At 39.2% G+C, this 20,757-nt stretch overlaps 1 protein-coding gene across 1 annotated transcript in view; it reads left to right on the top strand.

Moving 5' to 3' along the window:
• The first annotated feature begins 1,542 nt into the window (after positions 1-1,542).
• The window catches only part of cntn4 (contactin 4), a 148,559-nt gene continuing 129,344 nt past the window's right edge, over positions 1,543-20,757 (top strand). Inside the window, exons 1-2 of the mRNA XM_084024040.1 lie at positions 1,543-1,679; positions 16,428-16,566. Coding sequence (XP_083880166.1) covers positions 16,512-16,566 — 55 coding nt within the window. The 5' untranslated portion in view covers positions 1,543-1,679; positions 16,428-16,511. The remainder of the gene's footprint in view (positions 1,680-16,427; positions 16,567-20,757) is intronic.

The following is a 20,757-nucleotide window of genomic DNA, read 5'->3' on the forward strand; positions in this document are numbered from 1 at the left end:
TAATCACCCAAAAATTGACTTCAATATTAGTTTTAATAGAATAATTTTGTAATGTATATATTTTTAATGTAATCAGTTAATCCCGCATGATCCCTGCCCTGATTCCATTATATTGTAATGTGATTATTTATATTTGTATCTAATTGTGTGTGTAATATAATGTGTAATGTAACATAACTGGCACTGCAATTTTTGGACAAGGTCTCTCTTGAAAAAGAGACTCCTTATATATATATATATATATATATATATATATATATATATATATATATATATATGTGTACATATATATGACGACTTAAACCAGTGATGAGACCATAAACTGATGTTAACTATATTTACTGAGATAATTCCAGTGAGGAATAGGATCACTTTCTTATAGACTTCCATGAATATGATGATAACTGCAGCCAGCCATACATATTGGATTTAACCAGTTTGTGTATCAGGCTCGTTGCAGCTGGGCAGCTTGTTAGGTGCAACCAACCTTACATATCATCGAAAAAACGTGAAAAATGGTGTGGCCAATGCTATTGCAAGCGACAGATTAATAGCATCATGTTTCAGATCGACCCCTTTTGGTTTCAAATGTTTTTTGGGAGATGCATAATTTTCAGATTGTAAAACATAATATTGCGAGGCTTCTTTCCCATACAACAAGACGTCAAAAGACATGTGAAGAACATGTTTAAAAATAAATACAACCATAAACCATAAATAAGAATAACAGAAAACAATAAAAATCATAATAACAATGCATGAAATAATTTAAAATCACAATAATTAACAATTCATTACATAAAACTGGTAGTGTAGCTGGACTCCATCAAATGTGTTCCTTTTGTACCTAGCCTATAGAACCGGGAAGTCTACCAACGTCTGCAATTTGGTCGGACACTTTCAACATCCCAGCAGCAGAGGAGGAGGCGAGGAACGAGGAGTAGTAGTAGACGGAGTCGGTTCCGCTTGGATGGCCGGAGCCGTGAGGAGGGTTTTTTTTCGGGAGCGGAGGGGGGCAGACAGACAAGACAGCGCTCTCTCTTTCCTCCCCCCCCCCCCGCCCCCTCTCTCTCTCCTTCTCTCTCTCTGTCTCCGGCGGCCGCGTGCTCTTGCGTCCCGCTCCGCTCCGCTCCAGCACGGAGGGAGGGAGACACTTGACGCATCGGAGTGAGTGAGCACACCAAGGCTTCACTTTCCAATATGCAACCTGCGAGACGCCACGCCGTCAGATAGGCTTCTTGTGCTAGAGAGATAGAGAGAGAGAGACAGAGAGAGAGAGAGAGAGAGAGAGAGAGAGAGAGAGAGAGAGAGAGAGAGAGAGAGAGAGAGAGAGAGACATAGACATAGACAGAGCGAGAGAGAGAGAGAGAGAGAGAGAGAGAGAGAGAGAGAGAGGGATGGAGGAGGCACAGTAGTGGAGCCGCGCCGAACAGAACAGAACGGCAGAGAACGGCACGGCCCGTGAATGTAACGCGGCACGAAAAGAAAGCGCAACATCTTTTGCGCAAAAATCACACGGATATTTTTTGTTGTTGTTTTGTTTGTTGTTGTTGTTTTTTGTTGTTGGAGCGTCGCCGCGACTCGACGGTGATGTCTGTGTGCACAATTTTGTTTAGTGGTAAAATACGGATTAATCTGAGGCTCTAAATTCCTCGGAGACATCACTGCCGTCAAACCAGGTAAGAATATTACTATTAATATTATATCATTATAATCCATAGAGTAACTTCAGCACCTCAAGTTAAATCTCTATCAACTCAGACGCGAATAAAACCCAGTACATCCTAACTTTTCACAGATTACGTTAAAACCCTGACGCTGTGTAAGGAGGGGGCAGCAGGCGGGATTGCCTTCTCTGAATTTCACCCTCCGTTGATCTCATTCGCCTGCATCTACTTTGTTGTCAGACTGTCACGAGGGACCAAAGTAATCTGCGAGTGTGTGTGCGCGCGTGCGGTTCCCAGATCAGTGCAGATGTTTAGTAATCCTGGTGCGTTGACCCTCCCATGAATAATCCCTGCGGATTTTTGTTGATTACGGTGCCCGCCGCCGCTGTTGACCACCTACAGCGTGTGGTCACGGGAATCCGTCTAGTCACGGATTAAAAAAAGGAAAAAAACCCGGGAGAAAACTCCACATCCAACATGTAGACATCCTTAAAATCAAGTCTTCTAACTCATCTTGATTCGTGAACTTTAAGGTTTAAACTAATTTAGAAAAATAAATTGCATCTTGTTTACAGTTTGGTGCTCCAAACTGGAGATCAACACTGTCATGTCACTGCTCTAATGGTGTTTATCAGTGCAGCTGCCAGTCACTGACTGTCCAATGGCAGCATGTGTTGGGCCTGCAGCCTGATGGACAGCAAATGCCACGTAAGCCTACTTTAATATGTTTAATAGATGTGAGCATCTGTGCAGCTTCAGCACATCCCACATGCCAACTTCTGCCCAAACCATAACCCAAAGTGATGCTCTCTCCGCTGCTCCGGAAACATAAAAATAAGCCTGCCATGTAACAGTCAGGGAAAGTGCACCAGTGTGATGGTAACACCTGTCAGAGCGGCGGCACCATGCTGCAAATGAGCATCTATCCGATGCTGTACGTACATTCACCATTAAAGTGTGTGGCAGGCTGGAGAGCAGCTCTTAATGTGATATGCACATCTGACTGGATAAGAGCTGACTTTCTTCTTCGGGTTAGCGGAGCAAGACGAGACAAAACTTCACCTTAACAATTGTCCAGAAAGATTATTCTACAGTTCAGACTTATTTTGTGAAACATGAGCGTCGATATCCCCCCCCAAGAGAAGAGAGCAGAGACTCTCTTGAGAGCCAAGCATGAATATTTCAGAGTCAAAGAAAAACATGGCTGACTTGAGGTCCGGGCAGTTGAGAGGCGATTTAACCACTTCCCACATGTTTAATCAAGATCCTACAGGCACAAACTGAAGCTTCACGTTGTCTGGCGTCCAACGGCTGCGTCACGCAACCTTGCAGCTCTTAATGGTCGTGACATCCTGGAGGCCAACTCGCCTGTCGCAGGTGACGGAGACACACAAGTCACATTAAAATATATTTCAGCATAGGTGCTTTTAGAGACGCGGCATGAAAATTTGATCGCGAGGTTTCCGCGGCAAGTATCGAGGAAAAGTGTCATTGTGATTTCTTCAGGAAAGCTGCAGCTCTAGCAATGGACGGAAGGGAGGATGTGTTTGTTTTGTGTGAGATATTGATGGAGAAGTTTCCACGCGTGGCTGTTTCCTTCTTGTGTTACATACAGAGCTACTCCGCTTCACATGGGATTGTTTTGTGACATCATTACAGCCAACTATTATGACACTTCACATTAGTCATAATAGTTGCAGCATCAGCCTGTCAGTTGTTGGAACTGCACAAAGTTGTTGACGGAGCGGCTAATATGCTACGTGTTGCTTCCCGCTGTTTTCTACGTAGTTAGGCTGGACTGTTCTTATCAGAATGGATCGTTCTTAGTGGATGGTGTTGTTGTTGGAGCAAAAAATGACTGCCGTTCGGTACAGTTTTTTTCTTGTAAACCCTGACAGAGCGGTTCAACCTCGTGTTTTATTCTTCTCAAACTAGCTTGTAATAACTTTCGCATTCCTGTCTCGTCAAAAAATGGAGAATTAGATTTCAAGGGAAACCTAATTTGTCACCAATTACATTGGAGATTTTTTTTTTTAATATACAATGTTAACCTGTGTTTAAAACGGTGACCGTAATCCAGGAGAAAATACGGTTCCCTCTAAACGTAATTGAGATTGCCGGTTAGTTGTATTGGAATGTAATTGTGTAGGAGACAGAGTTGCATTTTAGAGGCCATAAAATACACCTGAGACCTGAAACTGTTTGTTTCAACATGTAATAAATTGATTATTCAGTAAACTAAAAGAGGCAACTATTTTGCCTATTTTGCATTTTATATGGTTAATTAATTAACAGACATCGCCATATTAATCTAATAAGAATAACTGTGAGTTGAAATCCTAATGTACACTATTATACGAGAAAAAAAGCAAACCAAAGAAACATTTATGTAGCTGATTTTTCCCCTCTTCTTTCCCCTGCTGTCAAGCATCCATCATCCTTGCACCCACTATAACAGACAGTGACATCTGAACTGTGTATTTATGCGACCTCTTTGCTGATCTGGTTAACAATCACTTTTTGGAGATAAACATAGCAACAAGCAGCAAATATGGAAAAACAAATGCTGCCTGCTGTCAGTTGTTAAGCGCTGCTGCTAGATTTTCAAAGTAACCAGCACTGTGAGCTTTTTCCACTATGCCATAATGGATGAGGGGAGCTGCAGGCCCCTGATACCACTTTACCGGAGTGCAGTGTGGTTTTATGTATGGCATGCATTACTTGTTGGAATCTGCCATAATAGAGTTGTTTGACAAGCTTGAGCCGCGAGTGGTCAAGAAAATCCTGCACGTCTAGCAGGAAACCAGAAAAGTACGCGTTTATTCCTTGGCCAAACTGTAAAAAAATTTTTGTTTCACTGTATTAAGGTGGCTTATAGAGTCAGCATTTAAGGAAAGTAAAACAAAAGGAGGTTACTCACTAATTCTCTTTCGGGGAGTTGCAAAAAAAAAAAAAAACAACTCTCCAAAATGCAGTTTCTCTTTGTTTCATGTTTCTCCGTCCAAAACAGACTGGATTTCACTGAAACAAATCTTTTATCTGCATGCACAATCTTCCACCCACTTTACTTCACTTCTCAGAGGATGAAAGGTTGTTGCTTAATTATGTCAAAGGAATGCGTGAATAAGCATAATTTATACAAAATTGCCATCTTCACCATGCATTGGGAGCCCTTGAGACAGCTGTGAGGAATAAGTACACTTGGCTATAATACAGCAGAGGCTCCTGAGTGCTGTTTACCCGAGCCCCATCTCTGTTCCATTTTTAATATTTAGATTGAAGGAGGAAAATATCCGAGACGGCTCATTGAGACTGCTCCGTTTCCTGCTCTATTTATCTATTCTCCTTGGTTCTGTAAATGCTCCATTTGTAATCCAATCATATTAGAATAATTTCTCTGCATTTTCTCGATGCTTCACGATGCTCTGTCACTTCTACGCCTTTGGTTCCAAGGCGCCGCGGTCCTTTGGGGGAAAGTCTTCCCAGACTGTCTGAGCCTGCAACGATCCCTAATTCAAACATTGTTGCGCGCCTGCATCTCCTTGTGAATTACTTTAATTGAGTGCTTAATAAGAGCAACGCCACACACAGCAGCAGCCGACTTCAGGGGAGGGATCCGAGCTCGGGGAGTGCTGCATTATTTAATGCACTTACATAAGGCCTGCAAACGTCTTCTTTCCAGGCATTTTCGGGATGAGAGCAGGTTCATGACTCTCCTTGATAATACACCTGAATTAAATGAGGATTTGTTGTTCCTGAAGTCGCACAAGAGCACGTTTCCAGAGGTGTATTGTGCTCCACTGGGTGTGGCTTCTGTGTGAGAGCCATCTTTCCTCCTTCATTTAGTACAATATAGGCAGGCGATCACACTGAGTTCCCCATAGACATTGTTATTTTCCTTGTCTGAATCAAGATTAAAGGACTCAAAAGGATGTGACAAATACAGCCTGAACACCGCACTGCCTTATATTGATATTTGTCAATGAAATTCAAGCAGCTTTTACAAAGGACAAGCATTTTTAAGGTTGGATCTTGTATTTTGTTTTTTGTTTTTTTAAAGAAATTAAAGGTGCACGAAAGGAAATGTATAATGAAATAAATCAGTACTTACGCCATATAAACATAGGGCATTGTATCAGTGAAATAACCTGAGTTACATGACAAAATAACACAATTGTCCATATAAAAACAACAAGGGTTGTCTAAAACTACACAACACATCCATGCATCTTTCTCACCAGGAGCTTTTGGAGCATTCAAAGGCTTTATGAACCCAGAACTGGAGCATCAGACTAAACGGTGTTTGCTGATTATGTTAAAAGAAAGAGAGGGTTATTTCGAGTGAAAGGAGTAAATTAGGACAAGAGATGGAAATGAAGGCAAAGTAGCGAGGTCAGGTTATCCATGGTTAATATACAAGCTTTCTGTTATTTCCTTCAGGGAATTCTTATTCTATGCCTTTCAGATTTTAACAAATAACTGAGCACAAGTAACAATGACATTATGAAAATCAAAATGGCATTTTGGTAAGGCTTGGTTACTTTAATATAATTTTGTGCTGGCAGCAGAGGTAGACTTGTCCCTGAATAGCTGACTATTGTGATTTATTAACTCGGAGTGGGAATCACAGAGTAACTCACAATAAAATAATGTCACAATATTTTGCCCCCAATAACGATGATATAACAATACTGCGATTCTGCATTCCAAAATATATTGCAAGAAATCATCTATGATGCATCATGTTATCCGTGTATCTGAAGGAGAACAAATACCAGTGAAAAGGCAAAAGCCGGAAGAAATTGTATACTGTGTTTATTCACTGCATTGTGGTGTCAGTTTTACAGAATTTGTGAAACAATGCAGTGCATAGTCTTAGCTTAGTCCCTCTTTAACACACACTGCCTGAAGGTGAAACCATAGAGGCCAACAAATGAATTTCTTCATCCAAAATGTCTCTTGAAAAACAAATTTTTAACCTTTTAGGAAGTGACATTCCTGAGTAGAATTATGTTTCACACAAAGAGACCTGTGCGCTGCAGAGTGCCACTAGTCTGAAGTGTCTTGCTCAAGGGCACCATAATAGTAGCAAACGCTTCTGGAGAATGAAGACAACACTAAGGACATATTCTTGTGCCGGTCGGCACTGTTTTTATTTCTATTTTAATTCAACTAATCAGTCAGTGTTACATCATACAGCTATTTAACCTACATTCACAAACATATAGAGCAAATTAGATTCATAATTTGCTGCTACACATTTTGAATACAAATTTGGCAATATGCCAAGTGGACATGTTGCAGCTGCTCAATGGGTATTTCTAATGATGAAATTATGATATAGAATATGGTCATTGTCATTAATTGCATGTTGTTGCTGGTTGAAATCCTTCATAGAGAAGGAAAAGTATCTGATGAGTGTTTCTACATCTAGAATTGTTCATGTGAAGTGAAGATTGTAAAGAACTGCAGATGATGCAGCGTGCAGGTATACCTATTCATCTCTTCCTCAGATGAAATAAATAGGCATTGCAGAAAGGCACTGTTTATTTAGCAGACCATTTCAGAAGGCTGTGTTTCAGATAAATGTGATTCTGTAGTCATTGTATCAAAGTGCAATTAGCTGGATTATGACTTGGCTATGGAATAGGACACAATCTATTTTGTATAAGATAAGAGATGCAGTTTCATTCAACCACAAAGCTGTATTAATTTATGCCAGACAATCATGTCCGTATTCAGAAGGCCAATCAAGCCCGCTCGCCTTAGCCTTCACATGGTCATTTCATTATCAGTGCATCTACAGCGTTCAAGCTGGAAACATCAGATATCAGAACATCAGTGTACTGTACATACACCGTGTCACTTGATTAGGCCTGATCTCATCCTATGATGCTGAATTACCGAGCATGATGCTAAATATCATCTGGCATCAGAGTTTGTATGTCATGAAGATAATTGACAAATAATATAGTGAGTGGGGTTCTGTCTCCCAGGTGTAAAAACAACAACCATGTTGAAAATTATTCTGTTCAAATGGTTTAAAATCTGCATTTGTCTTTAGTTCACCTAATACTGTAATCCACTTCAAATGGGGATAGGGGTGCCATGCTGGGTCCTCGTGCGATTTTGGGGAAACCAAATATAGGGTTAACTTTTTTTTTTGAACATTAAGATAAGGCTTAATATGATGTTGCTAATGGCCCATGCCCTGTTTTTGTTATGTTGAAATATTTGAGGGAAATTCTGTGACTGAAAAATGCTGACCTCTATCTATCTTTTTTCTAGAGTGAACTGGAAAAGGAAAAAATCCCTCCCAAAATATTTGAAAAGCAGCACGTATATTTTCTGTCTACGTAGGTCAACACTCCTGTACTGGAACCAAAGTTTTCTCCTAAAATAAGTTCCTTAGCTCAAGTTCAGTTTTTCTTTAGATGAGTTCTTAACATTGGACTGGCACTTGTGGCGGGATGATACAGTTTGGAGAAGTTACTCTTAAATTCAGAGCTGTCTGGATGTGCCACCCATATGAGCAGTGATGTGGATACACAGCATGGAGCTGTTTCTTATGGCTGACACATTAGACTGACCCAGCTCGGTCCCTTGTGAGGGACCCTGACTTATTTTCAAAGAAAATGTCTTTGATTTAAATGGTTTTCATTGACCAATTCAACCTGAAAAGCTGTGAATGATCATCTTCTAAATAGCACCTTATGACGAGCATAATAAAAACAAAATATTGATTAAAGAAATGTTATGGATACCAGCATCTAATAATAATAAATGTATTCCAATAGAAATAAGAATAATAGTAGAACGGATGTTGAAATGTTTTCTGAGGTCATTTAACTAGTAGAGAAAAAAAAAGACGATTGTTAGTAGTTATGGTGTTGACACAAGTCAGTGGGGCAGGAAAGTGTTGTAGCAGCTCGCCAGGAAGAGAGTGGATGCATCTCCGGGAAGACGGATGTCTAGCTAATTAGCTCGGTAGCTCGTCCTTCCCCAGCATTTCCTAAATTAGCTGCCCTACAACACATCCTCATACATAAATGTAACGGTCAGAGAACACGTGGTTAACATTGGGAAATGGTCCGACTTTGGTTATAGGTAACAAAACTACCTAGGTTTAGGAAAAGGAGGTCTGGCTCAAAATAAGTAAGTGCATTAGTACATCAAATAATATCATTATGTAAGTTAACTTCACATACATTAAAATAACTCAACATTGACATTTGGTTTCACATGGGACATAAACAGTGGTCTGCTGGGTCAAAGTCCTATATTTGTTTGACCAATCAGTCCACCCCGACCACGTCCCTGATGTCGACTTTGTTGCTCTTTATACTATGTCACCTAACTTTTTTCCTATTATCATCATCCTATAATCAGCCTAGCAAAAGGTGATGAGAGCCGCCAAGAACAGCTGCATGCTGCTGCATGTTGTTAGTTTTAGGATTACGTTATTGGAATAAATGTTGAAATAGAAGGTAATGGTTTGCTTTAGTCAGTGGGACGCTCGGAGATGGGTAACATCAAGGCTATAAACATGTATCTGAAAGTCAATCACTGTATTTCCTGTTTATTGCTCCACTCCTCTTGGTTGATGGATTGACCAAGTCCTTGCAAATTTCTGCATTTGCTTTTTCAATAAATAAGCCGTCCAGTGTGCTTGTCTTAAATCCTTGTTTGGACTGGAGCAATTTACATGTATTAATCAAGGTTGAAATATTAATGAGTGCTTCGGAGCTACTGACTTAGTCTTTGTAAAGGAAATGATAGGTGGTGCTGAAATCTTAAATATGTTTTGTGATTTGAGAGACAAATAACTAATTGATTATTTCACTCAAAAGGTCCAAAAATCTAGTTTTACATTTCACAGCCTCTTTGAGTATTTCCTCCCTTAGTTGCATACCAGTGTAAAATAAATACTTGTGTTTTACTTGCTGTAGTGATTCTTGAAACATACGATGATAGTAAAGATTATTCACTTCTCCCTGTGTGTCAGAAGAAATGTTCAATTTGAATTATCTTTTTGTGATCTTGCTTGGTGAGGAGAAATATCTGTGCTCTCAGAACGGGTCAAAAGCACACAACACTTTTGTGCTCTGTGCTATTTGCACTGCACACAAGCATGAATCACATTTCATTCAAAAGCTTTCCCACACGGTTTGACATAAAATAACTTTCCGACTATGTGGCCGTTGTGCGATCATCTGACAGAAAGCAATGTCACAAAGGTGGCTACATCCTCTACAGATGTTAGACACCATCTGCTGGATTCACTTCTACTTAAGCTGTCTCTTCCATCACCATTGGTGCTGTTTGGCTGGTGCTGGTATCATTGAAGATTGGACAATGGATCTCGTAGGGCCAGTGCAGTACATTAACCAAACATGTTATCTCCCCCAAACTAATTTAATTCAAGGTGCGATTCATTCACCTCCCACACAAACGCATCAATTTCCTCTTGGAACAAGCCTATGCAAGATCGATTATTAGACTGTTTGTTGCATGGCCAGAGTTTGGGTGGCAAACTTAGTGCATATATCAAAAACAAAACCAGTTATTTTATTTTATCTACGGTGCCAGATAACTAAAAAAATGTAACTTGAAATAAATTGATACATTTCTTTGCTCAAAACTTTGTATAAAAGGACACAGTTCGAGGCATTTCCTTTGTGGTATGCAATCTTTGTGTGTCACAGTAGCTTTTCTCATAATAGCCTTGCGACTGCTGTGAAAGTACAAAAAGGTCCCGTTTGTACACTTGTGTTTATTGTCCTCATTTTGCACATGAAAAATCCCATTAAGCTGTTAACTGTATGGGCGAAAATCTATCAATCTTTCAATTTTCTGGTAATTTGTTACTGACTGAATACATTGATTGTCTCTCCCTCTTAGGCCCTGAAGCATCATCAATCATTTCCTTTTGGCCAAAGGCAGCTGCAGTATATTCTGTCCATGATATCTGAGGCTTGAGTACTATTGAACCCACTTGCAAGTAAGAGAATAATGTTAAGGGAATATTAGCATTGTAAAAGTGAATATTTGTGAAAAAAATTACTATTAGTGGTAACTGCAGTGAGTAGTATCCATGGTTAGTAATCGTGGTATTAGTATAAGTCCTGATAGAAATAGCGTTAGTCATGGTTGCAGTAGTAGTAGTAGTAGTAGTAGTAGTAGTATAGTTCTAATTTTAGTACTGCAGTGGCAGCAGGGAGGAATACATTCATCCTTTTATCCTATTTGTAATTTTTTAATCATTGTACCTTGTCCACAGCAATCTGAATTGTTTGGGGGTTAAAGTATCACTCCAATTATGAGCATCAGCCTTGGTTTGATTTTTCTTTCTGTCATAAATATTTTGCTTATCGAAATTTGCTTATTTGCATATTTTGCTTTTGCTTGTTAAGTGCCTGGGAATGTGTCCTTTGAAATGAGTTAGTAAGTGGAGTCTGTCATAACGTGTGTCATGGTTGGACCATTGCAAGCACAAGTAAGCCTTGCAACCTACCTTTGTAAACAATATAACAGCTGGATATGCTCTGTGTATCCAGGACATATATCAACTTCAATTTTTTTATCATCAGGCAACAGTAAATTTGTGAGGCTCTCACTTGTGTGTTATCTTTAGCTGCGCGGGTACTTTATCAGTTTGAGTTGAAAAGGGAGGACTCTGAAAAAACAGACCTTAACAAAAGCAATAGCAGAAAAGTAGTTTCTACAGTAACTCCAGGTCAACGTGTGCTGGACACTCTAATGTGATTTTCCAAGCTGACCAGGTTCCAACATGTCACACGGATACAGATCAATGGATTAAATCTAGGGCGGGTATTGTGTTTTAGAAATCTCTTTTTGTTATATTTTCACAACTATCAATATGATGCTCTGAAAAATACCCTGACAAAGAACTGGTATCTGTGGCCTTTTTCATTCATTGCGCATCAACGGAGTCTTCTACAAGCTGCTAGCTTGACTGCTGTGTGTACTAACAATAGTCATATTCATCGCCTATGTTCATAATTTCTGGCCTTTGGAGGGAGGCCTGAACGGACAGGCTAGCGGCTTTCTTATTAGATTTAGCAGGTTTTGAAGCTATACTTCCATCTGAAAAGAGCTCACTGGGCTGGGTGTTTTCCTTAGATACTTTTAAAATCTAGTGTACTCTTACTGGCTTCTCCAATGTTGCCAACTCCAGCTTTGAGTGGCAATGGTGTCTAACAACCCCTCGTAGATAAGTAACACTGTCTGCAGTTTGTTCCCTGATAGGCAGTGGGTGTATCAGAGCTATATCTGTGCAACTTCTGTTGGAAATAATCACTGGGGACAGTAAGACTGCTCAAAAACAATTAAAATGTGCAGGCCTATAAACCAAAACAATAAGCTGAAAATCTTTAAAGAGAAAAGAGGGGAACCGGTTTGTCACGGCGAGCAATGTATACTAGTTGTGGGCGATACTGCACATTTTGGTATCGATCCGATACCAAGTATTGCCGATACCAATCATTTTTACTTGAAAATTCCTGTTCATTGAATGATTTTGTACTTTTGCCTTTAATGAATTGATTATGATTATGATAATAATAAAACACAGGAAAAAGATTTTAGCCAAGTTGCAAACATGAACACTGCACAAAATAAAACATTTTGTTTGTTAAGAATGTAAAAATATCTTGCTACAAAAACAATGTAATAATATCAATACAACAATAAAGTAAATAGTGCAAATTAGTGCAAGTGCAAACTACTACTGAACCTGGCTTTTTGCTCACAAAGAACTCAAAGGAATTATCCCTTGAGGTGCCCTTTTGGGCCCTGTTCCCATGTTCACAACTACATGTTTTTGTTTAGAAACAATAATATGTTCACGTCTGCATTTTACAGGCAGCGGGGGAGAGGAGGGGGAGAGCAGAGGAGGGGCCTAGTGAACCTGAGTGAGCGGAGTGAGAGGTGGAGAGGACCGCTGTGCTCACACAAACTCTGTGAAGAAATCCCAGTGATTTGCTGAACTTACAGAAGAGAAACTACAACAAAAATATCGATCTCATCACGCTAGTATCGATCCAATACCAATACTCACCTTGGTATCGAAACTATATTTGGATCGATCCGCCCACCCCTAATGTATACCCTCTGCCCCCCCACATCATAATTTCATCTATCAAATTAACTCTGATGTGACATGTTTAAAAGAAACCATCACAGCAGACACAACAGGCATTAGACTAATAGGCACAGGGTTTGGGGCTTTCAAAAGACACACTTTCATATGCATAAATCTGCTCTCGACGGCACAGCCTTGCAACATTGATGTACCCAAGACACAGATTCTGACAACTCTTTATATGACGTATGAAGATAAAAGGCCTCTTTTCTGTAGGTGGAGACAGGAGACAGAGCTGGAAGGTAGAGAATCTGAGATTAATGAGAATGCGGTCTACTCAAACAGTTTCAGAGCCCTTTTTATATCTGTTTTTCAGTAGTTTTGTTTTGCTCCCGCACTTTGTGCTGTCTATGCTAAATCACAGCAGGGGTGGGATAACAGTGTTCTTCTCTGCTTCTCTGTAACAGCAAAATTGCACAAACACTTGTAATTTTGAGGATTGTGTCGAACATGCTTCAACTCTAAATATATTTTTACCCAGGAGACGTTGCATTAAAGTGGCTTGTTTCCTCGAGGAGCTTTACAAAAGGTAGATTTAACTTTTTAACCAGTCGTATTGCTTCAATTCTTACATCAGTACTTCTTTTCCAGAGGCAGAATCTGACATTTCCCTCCAACTTTTTTGTGTGTTCCTCCCTCAGAGTTGCTGGAAACGGGATAAATCCTCCCTTCACTTTGCCCTATTTACATCCTGCTTTACGCAACAAACCCCTTTAACCAAGTTCCTATCAAATTTTTTCCGAAGTTAGAATTTTAATGTTCAGCCTGGGAATGGCAACACATTTTGAATAATGCAGCTTGGTCAGTGGTACTATGCTTCAATCCATGATGTTCTGAACCCCTCCGCATGTTACATTTCAAAATAAAATCCCATCTTCACAGAAAGTATATTGAGGGTAAAGGTTCTTGCTGAAAAAAATGTGGAGCTTTGATCTTGCCTCACAATGTGACTTCAGAATTCAAAGTCCACATGACATAATTAAACATAGTACATTCAAAGTTGCAGTGCAAACCAGCACTGGTAGTAGTACTGCTAACAGCCAACGCAAAGCGACTTTCTATGGCCCTTATACCAAACTGTGGAGTCACTGTGTTTTAGCCGATCATATCTACTCTTCTTTATATACTGTTTAAATTCACTTTTATTTTCCTAAATCCACATTTCCAACCAAAAAGCTAAAGTGATTATCTATATCAAACGATGCATTTAATCTCTAACTGAATGCTCTGTATGTGTCATCTCCATCTCCCCTACATGTACATGTAGACACGCATTTAACACACAGTTTAAATTGTTATTCCTTCTTGTATAGTTCTGTTAATATCTGTTTCAATAAGGTAAAACAAATATTCCATACAAACAAACGTGCATTTTTGCCAAAATATGCAACTTTAGCTGTGGAGCCCTCATCTACACAATAAATCCATGTCACCATTACACTGTTTTAATCACATTATGAGAAGTGATGAGATGTCAAAATCCTTCACAAAAGGAAAATAGTCAACAATGGGAGTGAAATTGACCATTAAATATCATTTTTTTTATTGTACATACTTTTTTTTGGCAGCACAAGCTTTATTTCTCATGAATGTTTGTCCTAGAACATGTAAAATATGATTCACATGACGGTTACATTTGGAGTCCCTAACTGAATGATGTGCTGTAAATCTTCTATTGTATTCACTGCTGCATGTCAATATATTGAATGTGTCAAAAACCGTCATGTATCAGTGAGTAGTTATTGCCCAACAAAACAATTTAATAGTGTTTGGGTTTCCTTTTTGGCAAAAACAAAATGATGAAGAATTTTCATAGACAATGACTCATTCATACGTTTAGCTTCTTTCCTGTTACTAGTTTGTTCAGAAGCATTGACAGGCTGGGTTAGGGTTTAGGCCGGGGTCTGGTAATCCATTTTATAAGTCTGATCTAAATTGCTTTCTTGTGTTTGTGATTTAAGAATAAAAACTTGTACTAGGAATTTAACCCTGGGTGTTCAGTCGATGGTTCACTTCTTACGGTTCTTCCTGGGATAGATCGCTGTTTTAACTTATGCTGCACAGTTAACCTGCTCCAGTCTAGATAATGTGTGAGAGACTGGCTAAAAAATGCCGATGTGCAGGTCTGTAAACTAATAAGCTTTAATATCAATGCATTCTTATGACATGTAAGACAATATATAAGCCTCATTCTTTTAACTGCAACCCGACGATGTGAAACAGACTCGGGAGGAAATAAAATGAATAATATTCAGGCCCCTGGGTACATTAATGTACGTTACTTTATAAGCTATGAAAATAAGATTACTTACTTGCTGGCTATTTTTTATTTGCTCCCAGGTCCGATTCACCCCACCAAGTTGAAGTTGCAAGAATAAAGAATAAAGTGTCTTCGATTATAAAAGAATACATTGAAGCAACACAAATGTAATTGTAGTCAGAACTATTTGTGGTCTTGGGGCTTTGATTTTAAAAGCCTATTAATTCACGCATTCACACAGTATTTTTTTTGGCGAGCTGTTCTTTCTGCATTGTGCAGTTTAAAATTATTTGGATTTTGTATTTAACTTCTTCCTATTTGTCTGAAATTACAGTTTGCTCTTCATATGTAAAATATGCTGCTCTGCTGGCAGTAGCCTTTTCCATGTTTGCGATTGGTCACACGCTGTAAACACCACCCTTTTTATGTGAATGCGCTCACAGCCATATTTAGGATGATTTACCCTCAGTTTGGTGGGATCGAAATTGTTAAAGTTCGTTAATCCAGAAATTCAGAGACAAAACAATTTTTCTTTCCCTGTGTTCACGGATCAATTGGGAGAAGGAAACTTAAAAAGTTCATCTTGGCAAAACCATTTTTTCACCTCTCCTTCAGTAATGAACACAGGAGAGAATAAAAACCAGACTCCGAACCACCATAATATTCTCACGTGATTGTCAAGCCTCCGTAGATTTGCCATGCTGAGAGCAGCTACCTTCCTGCCACTCAACACACTTTCGAGTTTTAATTCTCACTCCTGGGAGATTGTCTGCATTGAGGGAAAAGCACACAAATGTTTTGAAATTCTTCTAGATGTTTCAGGGTTTATCTTTTGGCTTTGCACTTTTTTTATGAGCATAAAAGTCATGAGGCTTCAAGCAAGAACAATGCTATGCGAACTTAAAGGAGCGCTTTCATATCGACTTAAAAGTAACTGTCCCTGGAGTAGCTGGAGATATGAAAATGAATGTATATGAGAGATTTTGTCTTCACCATCCACCCAATACTGAAACCCTATCTGTTATTCAGTGGAGCAACTGTCAGGAAAGTCGAAATGGGGAGTACATTACACTGTGGATTTGATGATTTAAAAGGGATTAAAATAATTGACTGTGAGGATTTTTTGGTTGTGTAAACATGCCATACATTCACAGGTTTTAGTTTAGTTTGTACGCTATAAATTCTGTTCGTAATTTAAACTATCAATGTGCTCTTTGTTCTACATTCCTGCTGTCTTATTGTGTTTGGTGAAATGAGCATAATGAGCAGGGAAATACAAGGCTACTAATGAGAACCCAGCCACCTTTACTCATCTCATGTGTTTCTTTTCATACAGGCTGGGAAAACCAGAAAAGGGGCAAATCGGATTCCATACATTTGTGATTGGATGTGAGGCTACTTTGACCCTACCAAATTGAAGATGATGTTGCTATGGAAACTGCTGGTGCTGCAGTCACTTATGGGGTGCCTTGCAGGTAAAGTATCTTATTAAGAACTTTTGATGCATGCCAAAGCTGCCTTTGTGAAGTCCTTATTCATATGTATTTGGGGCAGGTGACAGTATGAAAGCTGTAGTTTAGAAAGGAGCAACCTCAAGTAGATTATCCATAAGCAGACTTATTTTTTTTCTTACTGATGTAAAATAATAAGACTGGAGTCCATTCAACAAGGAGATTTGTGTGTGTGTGTGTGTGTGTGTGTGTGTTTTTAAGTAAGCCTTTGTCTGCTAAAGACTGCAATATTGCATTTTGGCTCTTCCTTGGTGTTGTATGTGCCATTCATAAAAGGTTAGCAATATGATTACAGTGGGGATGAAAATATTAATTTCACTCGGATTCATAGACCGCATATAAGGGGATGATTTCAGCTGAAGTGGAAACAGTGTTGAACTTTATAGTCCATTATTCCGTAAACGATTGACAACTTAATGACTGTTTTTGCCGGCCTTCACTAGAGTTACCCATCAGGAAGGTAACACCAGGGATGATAACACCCGTGACATTTTTCATGAAAAATACATTTTACAAAATGGCTGCTATAGGACATCAAAACCACATGTTGCCAGTCATTGCATTAGTGTTGCACGGTATACCGGTACTAATTTGGTACCGGGGTACTGAGGCATTTAAAACGGTACTATATTGCATTTGGACGGGACCGGTACTTGCAGCGCCCGCAACAGTTCGCCGCGTGACGTCACCGCGTTGTAGCTACAGCTGAGAGGACGAGGAGCGAGCCGCAGCTTGGGGAGATAAAAATTAAATGCAAGCAAGCCGGAGGAAACAGCTAGCAAGTTAGCGAGCAGCGTGGACTGGAGCAACAAACGGAGCAGGAGGAAAGCTTGGAGAGAGAGAGACGTTGGAGAGGGGAGAGAGAGAGAGAGAGAGAGAGAGGGGGGGGAGAGAAGCACGGAGAGGAGAATGGCTGCTGCAACCGTCACCACGCCGCAACTTGTGGACAAACCAGCGCTGCGAAGTGCGATATGGCCGTACTTTAGCTAAAAACAAATGCGCAAAGCGAGGCAGTTAACGCCGATGCGCCACTGTGTAAACGGTGTTTAAAACATGCATGGCTAACGGCGAAAACACCTCCGACTTAGCCAAACACTTAAAGGACCAGCCCCCAGACCTGCACACTGAGCTCAGGGAACGACGGGTCATTTGCTCAGGGGAAAAAAGCAACATTCAGTGCTAAAAGCAAGCGCCACCGCCCTTCACTCTTAACAAAAGTAGCTCTGGAAGAAAAAAATAGAGCTGGTTTATTTATATTATTATATTTTATAATATATTATTGTATTTATATTTTCACATTTTTAAAATTGTGTGCATTAGAAAAGCTTGTCTTTGTGGTATTTTATTGTATTTACTGATTAATATGTTATTGTTCTAAGATTTTCTATTAAAATATAGTCAGTAATGACATTTTTTGCGTTCTCTTTTTATCGAAAAGTATCGAAAAGTACCGAAACACATGTTGGTACCGGTACCAGTACCAAAATGTTGGTATTGTGACAACACTACATTGCATACTCACTAAATTATATCATTGAACCTAATTGTATATTATTTTTTACAGTTGATCCAGTGACTTTAACTAACTTTAATCTTCATGTGAAAATCATAAGATAAATGGTAACACAATTGACCACTACTTAAAAAATATATTATATGAATTGGATTTGTCGATCTCGATATACAGCACTTGACTTCTATGCATGACTGTGGGAATGAGCACTTCTGTGGTGCTTGGAATATAATTGAAAGCATATATATATTCATCAATCAATGAAATATATCAAAAATACTGCAAATATTGTAGTTACAGTAATTATTCTCTGAAAGAAGGTTTAATTGAGGGTAATTTCTCAAACTGATACAGTATAAGAGGGGCAACGAGTGAACAGGAAATCATCAGTTTCAAATGTCTATCATTCATTTACCGGGCAGTAAAGTTGAATTATAGCTTCATTATAATGCCCAGTTGAGCCAGAGGCTCTCTGGCATTGATCACATTTTGAGGGAGGACTTTAATTTGTCTCCTTACAAATAGGAGGGGTCACAGGAGAGCATCAGTTGAATCAATCTGACTGTTTAATCAACAGGTATTATACGAATCAAGATGAATATAAGGTTCTATTGAGGAAGCCTGAGTTCGGGTGAAACCCTCCTTCTCATTACTCAATACACATTATGCCTGTTGTGAACCCCTTGCCCACTTGGGCACATTTGATTACCAGATTTGTTTAAGAGAACCTTGAGCTATATAGCATTGGCCTTGTGGCTTCGTCTTTGCATGTCCCCGTTTATCTGGCTCTAACAATCGCACATAATCAAGCAGCGGACAGCTGGTGAGAGTTGACCAGCGTGCTTTGGGCGTAGCTTAATCTTTTTTATTTTTTATGTACAATATTTGTGCCTTGCAGGTTTAGAGAGCTGAAGTTATGATGCCACATCAGGGCTAGACTGTATTAGAAACTGGAACCTTTGTGAAGTTCAACAAAGATTACTAGGTGGACTGACGTTAACCTGCAGCTCCTTTGAAACTGTACCTGTGTGGGTACTTACTGCGTCATAGCTTTGTTATTCAGTCCTGTCTGTCCTGTTGTTATTACGGACATGACTGAATGAGATGTGCTTAACCTGTTGTCGTCTAAAGCTTATGGGGATTGATCAATATCCTTAATCAGCAAAAATAGAAATATGTAGCCAGAAGCCAGATGTTCCGCTTTCACTTCAGCTCTCCGTGACATGATTAAAGTTAGGGAAAGATTGTAGTTATGATAAACTACGACTCCAAGCCTGAATCCCGCTGTTATGTTGGCATGCATTAATTCATAAGGATTCTCCATGGTCCTGTTTCCCAGCTATGATCATGATCCATGCAGCAGTCTTCTCACATTATACAGCTACTGTACCTTCACTACTACTTAGCTCTGTATTCCGTTTCCCATGTGTGTCCCAATGTTGTTCTCATACAACTTAACTGCCTTCTTAAGGGAAATATATTTTCTCGAAGATTACGGTTGCCACACGTGGTTAACATTGTTAATAAAACAAAAAAATATAAACTATAAAATTATCAGGCAACAAAACTACTTGGTTAGGTTAAGACAAACATCGTGAGTTGCATTATTTAAGTTACAGAAGTAAATTAAAATAAGTCAATGTTGACTTTGGTTTTACAAAGGACATGAACAGCAGACCCCTGGATGAGCATCCTGTGTTTGTTTGATGCATACATTCACCCTATGCGGACTTTGCGGACTGGGATTTAAGAAACTTTGCGACATGTCACGTCACTTTTGTCTTCTCTACATTAAGAGAAATTCTTCTGCCATTGCCACTAAACATTGGCACCGTGAATCATATGTTTGCAGATTGATCCAGCATTGAAACTGAATTCCTCGGCATTGGGCTGGCATCACATTGGGATGTCATAAGACTCGATACTTCAGTACTAAGTCCATGCCAAAATTTAAAAAACATGACATTATACTCCCTCTAGTCAGTAAAAAAATGTATTAGGCAAAGACAAATTATAATTGTATCATGTTTTCAAATAACATTTTTGTTAACATTTGTTTTTTGGTGAGTAACTTGAATAAATACAAATGTTTGAAGATGTTTTCACAGCAACATAAAATTAATATATATAGAGATATTTAAGAAATGTGTAACTTCCTAGCATTAGCAAAGTGTTTTTTCTTGTTGTCAATCATGGGATGTCACTGTTATCTACTACTAAATTCCCTCTACTGTGATATCCATAGTGTCACAGATTTAGCCCCAAAAATTGTGTGATTTAATAACAGCTTAATTTCTAGCTTGAACAACACTGAAAACCTATTTAATGCCTTTTGAAACATACTCTATACAAGGAGGTCACATTAGGTAATACATATCCTATCCAGGTTTATACTGTCCATTACTAACTGTCTTAATATGAATACTTCTCTTCTTCTCTTTCATTCCGACATATTTAATATAAGAGCAATAGCTGGGTAGACACATTTACATTGTGGGAAAACAAGGGTTAATGAGGACGCAGTACCTACATTTTTAAACTACAGTTTAAGAACATGTTGTGCAGGCAGACTCGCTGAGAACGTCCATAAACCAAAACCGTGGAACAGCCGCGCGCCCTAAAATTGGTTTATCCTCCTTTCA

Source organism: Eutrigla gurnardus (genome assembly GCF_963514095.1).
Source record: "Eutrigla gurnardus genome assembly, chromosome: 2".
NCBI lineage: Eukaryota > Metazoa > Chordata > Actinopteri > Perciformes > Triglidae > Eutrigla > Eutrigla gurnardus.